The 13,251-nt window shown below is 40.9% G+C and overlaps 1 protein-coding gene across 1 annotated transcript in view; it reads left to right on the top strand.

The window, feature by feature from the left end:
* The first annotated feature begins 2,797 nt into the window (after nucleotides 1-2,797).
* PDE6B (phosphodiesterase 6B) overlaps nucleotides 2,798-13,251 on the top strand; it is a 35,842-nt gene continuing 25,388 nt past the window's right edge. The window contains exons 1-9 of the mRNA XM_078852970.1: nucleotides 2,798-3,809; nucleotides 5,443-5,595; nucleotides 7,237-7,326; nucleotides 8,571-8,711; nucleotides 10,888-10,962; nucleotides 11,040-11,104; nucleotides 12,350-12,416; nucleotides 12,568-12,615; nucleotides 12,752-12,901. Of these exons, the coding sequence (XP_078709096.1) occupies nucleotides 3,387-3,809; nucleotides 5,443-5,595; nucleotides 7,237-7,326; nucleotides 8,571-8,711; nucleotides 10,888-10,962; nucleotides 11,040-11,104; nucleotides 12,350-12,416; nucleotides 12,568-12,615; nucleotides 12,752-12,901 (1,212 nt within the window). The 5' untranslated portion in view covers nucleotides 2,798-3,386. The remainder of the gene's footprint in view (nucleotides 3,810-5,442; nucleotides 5,596-7,236; nucleotides 7,327-8,570; nucleotides 8,712-10,887; nucleotides 10,963-11,039; nucleotides 11,105-12,349; nucleotides 12,417-12,567; nucleotides 12,616-12,751; nucleotides 12,902-13,251) is intronic.

The raw sequence follows: 13,251 nt of genomic DNA on the forward strand, positions 1-13,251 counted from the left end.
GGGGAAATAAAAAATAATCAAAAGAAACATAAAATTCCTTCATATATATGATACTATATATAGGAATAATATATATATATATTTACATAAGAAAATGACGAACACCAATCAGTGTATCACTTTAATCAAGATCTTCCAGCCTCCACCACAGATTCCACCCTCAGGTTCATATAAGGTCTGTCTACACTGCAACTAAAAAGTCATGGTTGGCCCATGGTGGGTGACTCGGGCTCATGAGCTTGAGATTAGGATCTGTTTAATAATGTGTAGATATTTCGTCTCAGGACCCTGTGAGGTTGGAGGGTCCCAGTGCTTGGGCTGCCGCCCAAGGCCAAATATCTACACCAAAATTAAACCGTCCTTTAGCCTGAGCTCTGCGAGCTTGAGTCAGCTGCTGTGGAACAGCCAGACGTGTCTTACAGCAGTGCAGACATATCATCAGGAGCTATGCTAGTCAAGGGATGTCGCTCCTCTGCTGGTCTGCTCTAATCCAGAGAGATCTCCCCAAATCAGGGCTTACTGCAGAGTCAGGAGGTGGTCTAACTGCATGCAGAAAGTTCTTTCGTTCAGGTATTTTTTTAAAATGGCCTCCAGAAATGGAGGCAATGATTACGTTAGGAAAAACCTCATTTTAAGTCTTGGGATGAACAGTGCTGCGTACTGGGGTATAACAGATCAGAGTATTAAATTCCCTGTATTTGCCAAATGGAGCCTTCAAAATGTATTATGCATGGGCCATGTAGCAACGAGAGCCTGAGACATAAACTCTTGTATTAGAGACCCGGTTTGAGGCCTGAGGTGTGAACTAAAGTTGTGTTACTATAGCCCCTGTTAGTATAAAACAAAGTTTGCAAGAGACAGATTGTGTGCAGGCTCAGAGAACCTGGCAAGAACAGGGCTGGTATTGTAAAAACACACATTCCTGAGAAGTGCTGGCCCTAGGACACTCGCATAACTCATTCCAGAAAGGTGATACCAGAACACATTGATATCAAGATGGTATCAAGATGTCAACATTCCTCAGAGATAACAGAGAAACAGTGGCTTCTCTTCAGGATAAGGTCAGGAGGACAGAGAGATAGATAGAGATGTTTTGATCGAACCAGCATGTATCGATATATAAAATGGAGTCTCAGAGGGACTAGCTCTGACCTGGGGGAGGGGGGGGAACTGGACTGACTGAGCTGCATCCTTTGTCACGGGCGTACATGTGCTACTTTAATTTTGACATTGATCCAGGGCGCTAGGACCGTGCTGCCTCAGCAATAAACCTGGCTGGGCAGTTTTGCTACTGACGGCTGTTGTGGTCTCATTGGGTCGTTCAATCGAGGTCTGTTGTGCTAATTATCTGTGCAGAGGTGGGACCAGCTGACAGAGAACACTCACAGACAACATCTGAAGGCAAACCATATATGTTCTACGTTCTTGAGGCCTTATTTATGTATTTTTGTGGTTAGTTGCTTTTCTGTTCATAGAACTTTAGGAATTAGTCATCTTACAAGAATCAATCCAGAGGCATTTGAATTACTATGAACATGTTCTCAAAGTTAGGAATGTCTGGACTATATTATGGTATTAGTACATGGTCTATTTCAATTGCTTCCTCTGAGCTATTCCAGCATGACGTATATAGCTCCTTGTCCTCAACGTGCTTTAGAAAATCGTATTTTTAGCAGCGCGTGCAGTTATGGATAAGCAACAGTGCACACACAGGTGCTGACGTTGGATTCAAAGAACTAAAACTATGTCGGAGACACAGAGCGCCAGAGGCAAAGGAATTCCACACGCACCTGCATCAGCTAAATGCCCTGGACCAGACATCTTATCTTGATACGTGTTAATGAACTCCACATCAAGCTGCCACAGAAGGCAGAAGCGGATAAGTTCGGGACTGGCTCAGTCTCAGTGCCTTTCAAGCAGAGAACAGTTTTGAACAAGAGGTTTGACTGTTTAATGAGTCACACAAGCAGAGAGCATGTTGAAATACCAGTTCTATTAATGCATTTCAGGGGCTCACTAAATAGCTTAGCTTTTGAAGCGTAGCTGTAAAGGAAGATTAGATGTGCGTCCTTGATACCCTATAAAGACCTTTTTTCTTGCGCTGCGTTTTTTTTTTTTTTTTTGCCTTGACCTCAGCCATGTAGTTGTCCCTCTTTCCGTATCTGAGATGTGGGTAGCAATCTTCATAAACTTCAATGAAGAGGTGGAAAGTTTTGGTGTCTCTTAAAGTCATCTTTTTCACTGATGCTCAGAACCCTCAAACTTTTACTGGAGTCCCACTGCGCTAAGTATCATGACCTAAAGGTGCTTGTGATTCCCCCCCACACACACGCAAGCAGCTACAAATATACAATTGTGGTGGCCAGAAAGTTGGGTCACAGCCCCCCATGGAATATCTGCAAAGATGCTTATTTTACCTGGACCCAGTACTGATTTGTCATGGATTGGGAATGTTGGACAAACTGCTTTGCTACAGACCACAAGCCCAATGTGGACTGGACTGTTTGTGAACGTTTGAGACTGTAAGTTGTTTGTGGCCAGGACTAGATATGTAAGTGCCTGAGCACAGCAAGAAAGGCTCTTCATGGAATCATTTCTATTTCAGCCAGCAGTAGGACAATCTGTTTCCTACAAAGAGAATTGGCTCTATTTGCCACTCACTTTCAGTGAAAAATGGCTGATGTAGTTGGGATCCAATTTGCCAGGGCATTTAGGCTCTTATCTGATAAGAATCAAACCGCCATTTGTTTTTAGGATCACTAATCTATAGCCTTAGTAGAGTGGCAGTAAACATGTGGGGCTGTTATAAACATCTTATGCCAAGCCTTTTCTATTCAACCTAAACAGATTCACTGACAGATTTAACGTTCACTGAAGTCTATTTCTCTGAGATCTTCTACAAGCATAAGAATAATAAGATGAGCATCTTGTTAGCTAGGGATTAGACCTGAGCAGTGTATATTTAATTAGACTCTAAAGCGCTTATTTCATTGTTAGCGAGGTCTACCGGAAAGAGAAAAACCAATATAACCATTTCAGTAAAATTAATACATCTGTATCATCTAAGAAAAAGTGAGGGTGTTCTTAAATATTCTAAAAAAACCCAGCTTGCATGTAAGGTAAAGGGGAAATTTTTTCTTGTGGCTTTAGTATGGGTCATTTAATCTGTTTGCTTAAGACCTGTCCTCCCACGGATTCATCTTCAACACTATTCTAATGACATTCACTCTTAAAAAGTATTGTCAACCCCTGACCATTCCAGGGGCAGCGTCGTAGAGCATTAGAGCGTCTTGTTTGGGAAGCACACCGGAAGGAGGAACACTTCTCAGAAAGATCGTATTCCTGGGATAACATATCCCAAGATCTGGGAATCTAAGAGGTTCACCATGAGTCTGAAGGAAGATGATGTGGAGAAGTTTCTCGATGGTAACCCTACTTTTGCCAAGCAATATTTCGATAAGAAACTGAGACCAGAGCCACTGAGTAGCATTCAGACATCAGAGGAGAGCGAGATACTTTTTGAGTTGATTCAAGACATGCAGGAAAGCATTAACATGGAGAAGGTTGTTTTCAAGACTCTAAGAAGAATCAGCTCTCTCATCCACGCAGACCGCTGCAGCCTTTTTATGTTCAGGCAAAGGAACGGCACACCAGAGCTGGCTACCAGGCTTTTCAATATTGAGAAAGACAGCATGCTGGAGGAATGCTTGGTGTCTCCAGATTGTGAAATTGTTTATCCTTTGGACATGGGCATCGTGGGGCATGTTGCTCAAACGAAGAGAACTATAAACATAAAGGATGTCAATGAGGTTGGTTTTCCATTGGTTTGTTTCTTTAATGGAAGATTCATAAAAACTATCAGGGTTTGTAGAGTTAAGGAAATGATGAACAGGGGTAAGAGAAATCAAAGGTGTAGAAGTCTCATTTACTATACCAACCATATGGCTGAAAACGGAAGTTATGGTTGTTATGATTACTTTAAAAAAACCCACAACTTTCCAGTTTATTCTGTGAAATAGATCTCTGTTATGAATTAATAATTGAATGGTCAGACCGCGCGGTCTGAGAACAATGCCTTGTATCACGTAATATACTGGCTCAAAATGGAAAATTCATCTAGTTTAAAAAAAAGTCATTTTAGCGGAGAGACTGAAACACTTGCTACAATCTAACACTGCGCTGAGTGCACCCTGAGGCACTGAACAGAAAGTTCAAGCCCTTAGAATGAGTCCAGGAATATTTTACCACCAAGGAATTGTTTTCTATCTCAGGTTTCTAGCATCCAGTGCAGGCCAACTGCTTTTCAGAGGTAGTTTTGTGAGCCAATGATTAGCGCAATCTTTAGCAGTGATAAGTGAATTCTCATCAGAATCCGTGAGATATAAACTTTGCCCACACATCTCACTATTCTTATTTTTATAGTCTTATTTATAAGTGAGCATTATATACCCTGGTTGAAGAAAGTGAATCTAAACTGAATCCTGTGTATAATCTGTGTTATAATCTAAAATCCATGTGACCCAAATATGATAGCTAGGATTAGTTCATATATACTTCTTTCATAACTATTCAGCCATCTGTCTGTTCATTCAGCCAAAAGCTCATCACTTGGTATCCAAATGCCTAAGCAAACTTACTTACAGAGTAAGACCTGTCTTACAGAGTAGCATGTTAAGTGCTGGCTTGGTTTTATAATCATTCATTGCGCTAAGAGCAAATGAGAGGAAAGTAATATTTTAACAGTTATATTTGCCATTACTCTCTATTCTGCATTTCAGAGCAGGGTGCTCTCTGGGAAAGCTCCATATCTGGTAAGTTTAACCTGAAATAATAAAAACAACGAGGAGTCCTTGTGGCACCTAAGGGACTAACAAATTTATTTTGGCATAACCTTTCTTAGCTAAAAGCCACTTAATCATATTTTAGTTTCTAATATGCCACAAGGACTCCTCATTGTTTTTGCCGTTACAGACTAACATGGCTACCACTCTGAAACCTGTCACTTTGACTATTTTCACTCTTCGTACCCAGTGTCTGCCCTCATGGTAGATCCTGCTTATGGAGGGTGAAGAGCAATGTTTGTGTAGATCACTGCTGCTTACAATGCAGACTGCAACTTATTGAAACAATCTGGGCTTCAAGGCTCCTGCTTTCTGTCCAGCTATAGTGCATGGCATCTATCAGGGTGGGAGAGAGACACCGGTAAGCCAAAGGAAGTAGAAGCACAGGTACATATACCATAGCTACTTGGTAGCATAAGAAAGGAAGTGAGGACTCAAAAAGATTGTTTAGATAAGTATTTTACACGCTTTTTGATACTAGAGATCGGCTTGATGCCCTCCTGAACTTAGATCAGGCAGATCTCAGGGACTGGAGCTCTGGCTAAAAGACTACTTACATTTTGGATTGTATTTTGTTTTTCTTTTTCCCTCTTTTAAACAGTGCACTCAGTTCAGCAGATTTGTTGATGAACTCACCGAATACACTACAAGGAACATACTTGCAACTCCCATTACGAATGGCAAAGATCTCGTTGCTGTGATCATGGCCATTAATAAGATACATGGCACGTTCTTCACCAGCTCTGATGAAAGTGTAAGTGTCCAAAAGAGCCAGAGAACGTCTATTTCTATGATATATAGGATCAGCTAGACTGTTTGTTCGCAAGAGCATACCTACACTCCTGCCAATTCCCTTACTGTAGACCAGTGGTTCTTTTCAACAGTTTATGTTTAGGAGGGGCTATGAAATATGACAGTGAAAATAAAATTTCAGATCTCAGAAAAGGCATTCTGTGTTTCTGATTTAAAAAGCTATATAAATACCTCACCTACAGGTCTAAAGCTAAAAGTGTTATCGACCCGTCAGAAGCCCCAGTTTAGCGCGCTTCTCACACTTTGGTAAGTGCTGTGCCAAGCATATGCAACATTTACAATTGACTTCTCTTCAGTCACTACTCCGCCTAACAGAGACCATGAAACAATGGGAGTTACCATACAGGCCTCAACAAGAGTGAGCAGGAAAGGTGAGCTATTACCAGCAGGAGAGCTGGGGGCGGGGGCGGGAAACTTTTGTAGTGATAATCAAGGTGGGTCAGCACTTTACAAGTACACTAGGAGGCGAAATAAACAAGGGGAAATAGTTTTACTTTGTGTAATGAAACATCCACGCTCAGTCTTTATTCAAGCCTAAGTTAATTGTATCCAGTTTACAAATTAATTCCAATTCAGCAGTCTCTCGTTGGAGTCTGTTTTTGAAGTTTTTTTTTGTTGAAGAATTGCCACCTTTGGATCTGTAATCGAGTGACCAAAGAGATTGAAGTCTTCTCCGACTTTTTTTGATGTCTGATTTGTTCTTTTACCTAGAGACGGTCCAGTTTCGCCAATGTACATGGCAGAGGGGCATTGCTGGCACATATCACATTGGTGGATGTGCAGGTGAATGAGCCTCTGATAGTGTGGCTGATGTGAATAGGCCCTGTGATGGTGTCCCCTGAATAGATATGTGGACACAGTTGGCAACGGGCTTTGTTGCAATTAAAACTATTTCCCCTTGTTTATTTCCCCTCCTACTGTTCTTGTCAAGTGCGAGAAAAAGGTTTCCCCCCACCCCACTCCGCTCTCCTGCTGGTAATAGCTCACCTTTCTTGATCACTCTTGTTTCAGTCTGTATGGTAAACCCATTGTTTCATGGTCTCTCTGTATATAAAATCTCCCCACTATATTTTCCACTGAACTCATCCTATGAAGTCATCTGTAGGTCACGAAAGTTTACGCTCTAACATATTTGTTAGTCTCTAAGGTGCCACAAGTACTCCTTTTCTTTTCGCGGATACAGACTAACACGGCTGCTACGATAAAACTTTTAAGTCTAAAGCTTATATAGTAGGGATCCGCAGATAACCAGTAGAATGTGTAAACGGGTACAAATCTATTCAAAAGTTGTTTGGAGTCTGCAAATGAAACAAGTTTGACAACCTCTGCTGTAGACCACAGTGTCTGTGTGGTAAAATAGGCTTACATTGGTGCAGCTTACATCAATAAAGTACCAGGAGCAATCACACTTGTAACAAGGCTCTCCTTACAAAAGCACAAAGCAAAGCATAGACACGGGTTGGTTGGTGTGCGTTTGAGTGACAGACTAACCTCGTTGTAGAGGTACTGGTGAGGGTTAAACTCAACCAGTGATTTAACAGGGTCACTTATTAAACACAACAATGATTGTTTTCCATTTCAGCTTTTCCTGAAGTATCTGAATTTTGCCTCCTTAAATCTGAAAATTTATCATTTGAGTTATCTTCACAATTGTGAGACTCGACGAGGCCAGGTAAGATTAAAAAGGCCAATCCCAGTAAATCTTGTCTAGGTTCACAGGTATTTCTCTTCTGCCATCAACAAGTTTCACTAGGATCGGCATGGGCACTCACATAGGTCAGCTGAGGGCAGGATTAGGGATTCGTTTTTCTGAGTGGTAAAACTGTTTGGGTACTCTATTAGTAATTTTTATTTATAAGATTATTTAGCATTCACATTACTTGCTCTTTAATTCCGTTAAACAAAAATGTTAATTATACATAATTACTAAGAAACTGATTTTTTTTGCTTTTATACAGTGAACGATTAACTAATACGTATTAATATTGGAGTTTTAACTATAGCAGTTCGGGTTGATAGGAGCAGGGGAGCAAGACTACAGAGGGGCGGAAGGAATATATCCTGGTAATAGTATATTTCAAAACGTGCAACTGAAGTCAGGAGTCATTAGTCTCTACTGTCAGCAAATAGCTGCGCTACTTTTGACAAAGTCATCCCCGTCTCAGGAGTGGGTGAGTCATTCCCCTTCCCCTCCACCCTTTTTGGCGGTTAACAGAGGAAAGAAAGACAGGTTACTACTGTTACTAGTTATCTTAGTAATGTCGTAGAAGGTTGTGTTATGACTCAGTATGCGTATCCAAGTGTGGGATCAGTATGGTTCCACCTGATGGAACTTGGGCTTTGGTTTTTGAGGAAGAATTATTTTTGGGATTCAGTTTCCTACTGTAAATAACTTTAAGATTGCGAAGGCTTCAACTCAAACGTTTGAAAATTCTAGAATTAACATTGCCTGGACAAACCTAATTTTGTCTTCTAGTGCACAAGCCAAATTAAGGATGTGCAGGCAACATTAATTCTAGCATTCCTAATTTAATTGGGACCTTTCCAACATTAATACTAGTTTAATATATAATTTTTGCGATGCAATATTTTACTTCAAGTTACTAACAGAACAGACAATTGCCACTGCTAATGAATTTTAAAAGAGTAGATAATTTACTTAATTTCGGACTATTCAGTTTTGCATTACAGAGCTCGAAAGTGGATTTTACAAAATGCTGAATGTTCTTTGAACTCTGCTCCCAATAAGGTCAATGAAAATGTCTCACCCCGCTATTCAAGCTGAAACACGTAGTTAGAAAACTTTAAAATACTGTACTGTTGCATTTCTAGAATGCTAAGTATTATTCACGTATTGTCTCAAGTATAGTTAGCTTTCCGGGAGGAACGATCTACAGAATTGATTCTATTCTTCAGGTGCTGTTGTGGTCAGCGAATAAGGTATTTGAGGAGCTGACGGATATCGAGAGGCAGTTCCACAAAGCTTTTTATACAGTGAGAGCATATTTGAACTGTGATAGATATTCAGTGGGCCTTCTGGATAGGACCAAACAGAAGGTGAGGATTGGGGGGAGGGATAGCTCAGTGGTTTGAGCATTGGTCTGCTAAACGCAGGGTTGTGAGTTCAATCCTTGAGGGGGCCATTTGGGATCTGGGGCAAAAATTGGGGATTGGTCCTGCTTTGAGCAGGGGGTTGGACTAGATGACCTCCTGAGGTCCCTTCCAACCCTTATATTCTATGATTCTGTGATTCATATGTAGGGCCAGATAACACAAGAAGGGGCTTTAGATTTCTCCTAAAGGTGAATTTGGCAATTTCTGGCATTATTTTTCGGCTTCGCAGCCTATGAAATTTCAGAGTGCAATCCAGACCAGTGCGGGGCAGTATTACTCCTGCCCTGCAACCTGGGGCGCCTCACAATGGGTTACTGTTTTAGTTTCCAACTTGGGTTGCCGCTCATCATGATGGTCACATCCTGAGTGTCTGTGTGTAGCAAGAGCCCTGGTACTGACGCTCTGACCCCAGGAGACTGTCAGGAAACGCCAGCCAGCTTTGGCCTCCACCACCCTTTGTTCTCACTTGTAGGGTGACCCAACTCACTCCCTGTCCTGGATTTTCTCCAAAAAAACTCTCTTTAGCACTGTCCAGCTAAGGTCCTGTCTGCAGATCTGTTTTTTTTCTTGCCAAGAGGCCACTTTATAGCTGATGGCCCATCAGAGGTGCTGAGAGCTAGAGCCATCAGCCTTTGTCTAAGATCTGCTAGACCAGTTCTGCTTAATTGGCACTACTTAGATTTGAACATGCGCCACCAATGTAATTTGGGTGGAAATTCATAACTTTACATGTAATGTACCACGATATTATTGACCAGCACATTGATAATTTTCAAAGACCTTACTAGGCATATTTTGGAAAAGATTATTATGAGTGGGCGCGGTGTGAATACGGGGGTGCATTTGGTGACACAGTGACAATACAAATCGGTTCTGGATCATGATTATCTAAATGGAAAGTATAATGCAAATGCGATAGGGATTTGTTCGGTGGATGTATAAGTCTAGGCTTGGCTCCGAAGTGATTCCAAATTAATGTAATGCCACCTTATGAAGTTTGTTTTTTTCATTCTGCCTTTTAAAAACCCAGGCAATTATACGAAGTAGATTGAAATGCCAGCAAGTTTACCAAGTCAAGCATTCCAAAGAAAGTGCCAGAATGAAGGTTGCTCGTGCACCTTCAGTTCAGTTCCCTGGTCTGAATGCCTGAGGATACCTTTGCCTCATTAAATATACAGGATTGTGTGGGGAAGGAAGCTGCTCTCTGCCTGTCTGGTTGCAGAGTTTGGAAGGTGCGCACTGAAAAGGCAGGGGATTGCAGGAAGACAAAAGATGGCTATTCATCTGAACACGTATCTAGGAAATAGAATTCTTTTCCTGCCTGAGCTGCAGAATTCCTGTGCGATGTTGGACAACTCACTTGCATTAGCCTTTTCACAGGTGGTCACTCATTCCGTGTTTCGCATTTTATGGGTGTTTGACTTGAGGCCCTTGTGTCAGATTTGATGAAGTGTTGATCACAGTCTGCAACTGCAGCCAACGGGAGCTCAGCCGTGAACTCATTAAGTGCTCCATGGTGCTAAGTACTTTGAAAAAAATCAGACTTTAGGTATCTTCAGTTGGGCACCCAAATTACTTTAATCTCTGTGCCTCAGTTCCTCATCTCTACGGTGTGGATTATACAGTGTGAAAATAAGGCATTGCTCTATGTGAAGCTTCAGCTACTATCTTGAGGAAAAGCACAGAAAACCTTGGCAGGAAATTAATAATTCTGCCTTCAGAACAGGGTTTGACTAGTGTTCAGCACATGAGGCCTGGCAACATACACTGAACAACAAGAAGAAAACAATATGTTTGAGTAATTGTTCATCCTGTGCACTGATTGAAACGAGGTCCTGTGGAAATGAGCCCGTTTAATCAAATGCTGTCTTATGCACATGTACAAAGGGGCCAGATTTAAAGACTCGCAAATTACCCTATCTCTGGCATTTTCCTAAAGTTTGAGTGCTTGAATTGGCAACATAAATGTTTTTAAAGTAAATTATGGTTTAATTTAGAGAGCATCGCAGAGGCAAATTATAATAGCGGTAGTAGAACCCCACCTTTTCCTATATCCTAACACAGATACACTTATTTATATTTATTAAAACTAAAACTTTCGGGGTGTTTTTTAAAACAGGAATTTTTTGACTTGTGGCCAGTTCTAATGGGTGAAGTTCCACCTTATTCCGGACCTCGGACTCCAGATGGCAGAGTAAGTGAATGACCTACTAATCTCCTTCCCCTGTTTACTCTCACCACGAGCTTGAACCAGGATTTTTTTCTTTGTAGGAAATAGTCTTTTACAAAGTCGTTGATTATATCCTACATGGAAAAGAAGATATTAAAGTTATCCCGTGAGTAAGCAACTCTAGTACCATGTCTAGTGCTATTTCCGTTGACTATCCGTAACACAGCCTGATAAGATCTGAATATCACAGGGTCACAGCTGAAGTAACAATGGAACATGGACTTGTAGGGTTAAACACATATCAGGGTTAAAAAGGTTGGTTGCCTCTATTTATCCGGAATTCATAATATAATTTAACAAGCAGGCCCCATTATCACCGTGAAGGCACCCACTCAGAAGTAAAGTCACCACTTCTGTAGATACAAGTGCATTTCTATCCGCTTCTGCTCTACATCACCAGTTTTCTCATCCTCCCATTCAAAAGTCCTTTCTCCTGCCCTTTTCACTCTCTGGTAGGATCTCTGTCCCCCATCTCTTAGGCTTCGCGTAAAAGCCAACTCTTCCTCCTGTGCACTACGTCCAGGCCCAGTAATTCCTGTTTACGATGCCTGTCCATGTACCATACTGCCTCCCTTATCAGCCCTTGGGTGCCTCCTTCCACTTTGGTCTCTGCTTTCCTCCATGCAGTCCCCCATAGATGACATGGCCAGGCGCTCTCAGTTCGTCAATATAGCTGCCTTTCCTTGTGAAAAATTTCACCTTAGTCAGAGCACACCAGTACTAGTAGCACCAGTGTGCAACAGCGAGTACGATACCTAGCCTATTTTTTAAAAACCTAGGGCTGGAAATCTTGACTAAATCTGGGTCATCTATTGCTTTGTATCTGTTTACTTTTGATGGTGAGCTCCTCCACAAAGTCTGCAAGACTAAAGGACTGTTACATTTCCCTTCTTTCCACACTGCCCCATCTTTCTTTCTTTCTTTCTTTCTTTCTTTCTTTCTTTCTTTCTTTCTTTCTTTCTTTCTTTCTTTCTTTCTTTCTTTCTTTCTTTCTTTCTTTCTTTCTTTCTGTCTTGTTGAATATTGAAGTATTAAACCACTAAATACACAACCAGTATCATTACCTAGTAACACTTTGTTACAGACAAGATGAAAAACTGGGAACTGACTGGAATACTCATGCAATATTGAAACCTCTGAATCTTCAAACTCATCACTTGCTTCATCTGTCCATAAGACTCTGAGCCTATGAATTTTAACTCACACAAGTAGATCCTTTGAAATCAACAGGACTACCTGTCTGACTAAGTATTAGATGTCTAAGTGCGTGTTGCATGATTAATCAGATATGTTCCAGCTCCACAAAAATCTCCAGGAAATATATATATTCTCCATCTTTTGTTTTATTCAGAAATCCAACAGCAGATCACTGGGCACTTGCTACTGGACTCCCAACGTATGTCGCTGAAAGTGGCTTTGTAAGTATTTTACAAGGGCTTCACTGTGGATTTCCGAAAGTCAAATTAATTTATCCCCTTTAACTACCTTTAAAATTGACTGTTTTTGAAAGGCGGTAATTGAACTTTATGCAACCTTTTTGTAAAATGAAATATTTTTATGATCTTCTAGATCTGCAACATTATGAATGCCGCTGCAGATGAGATGTTTAAATTTCAGGTACTGTGAAACTTGGCACAGCTGTTTTTGTACGTAGAAACTTTTGGCATTACTGAGTTCACTTAAGAAAAGCACTGGAGCATTTAGAAAATACATTTTATATAGTTAACGTCTTTCTTCTTGCTCTTGCTTCAAGGAAGGTCCTGTAGATGACTCAGGCTGGATCATCAAAAATGTATTATCTATGCCAATAGTAAACAAAAAAGAAGAAATTGTTGGTGTTGCCACATTTTACAACAGAAAAGACGGGAAGCCTTTTGATGAACAGGATGAGACTCTCATGGAGGTACAAGTGGTTACCAGCTCCGAAAGTAGCTTAGATGTTAAATGGGAACCCTGCTTAAGACTCAGTAATTCTTAGTAGTACATGTGGTCTCCAATATGTGCACCGCCCCCCATATATTTTCTTTGTTTGTGGAGTGTAACTCAGTAGCTCTAGGTCTCAGAAATTGCTTCATATAGAGATTTTAGGCAATTGAAGAGTTTGTGGTAACGTGCCCAAATTCTGAAGGGAATTGTACAACACGTGACTAGCATTTTGAATAGCTAGATCTTGTGCACGCATGCAGAACTAGCAAAATCATTTGTAATATCACCATCAATTTATTGCCATAATATTGCCAAAGCCTGACTCCT

Source organism: Lepidochelys kempii, chromosome 5, assembly GCF_965140285.1.
Source record: "Lepidochelys kempii isolate rLepKem1 chromosome 5, rLepKem1.hap1, whole genome shotgun sequence".
Taxonomy (NCBI): domain Eukaryota; kingdom Metazoa; phylum Chordata; order Testudines; family Cheloniidae; genus Lepidochelys; species Lepidochelys kempii.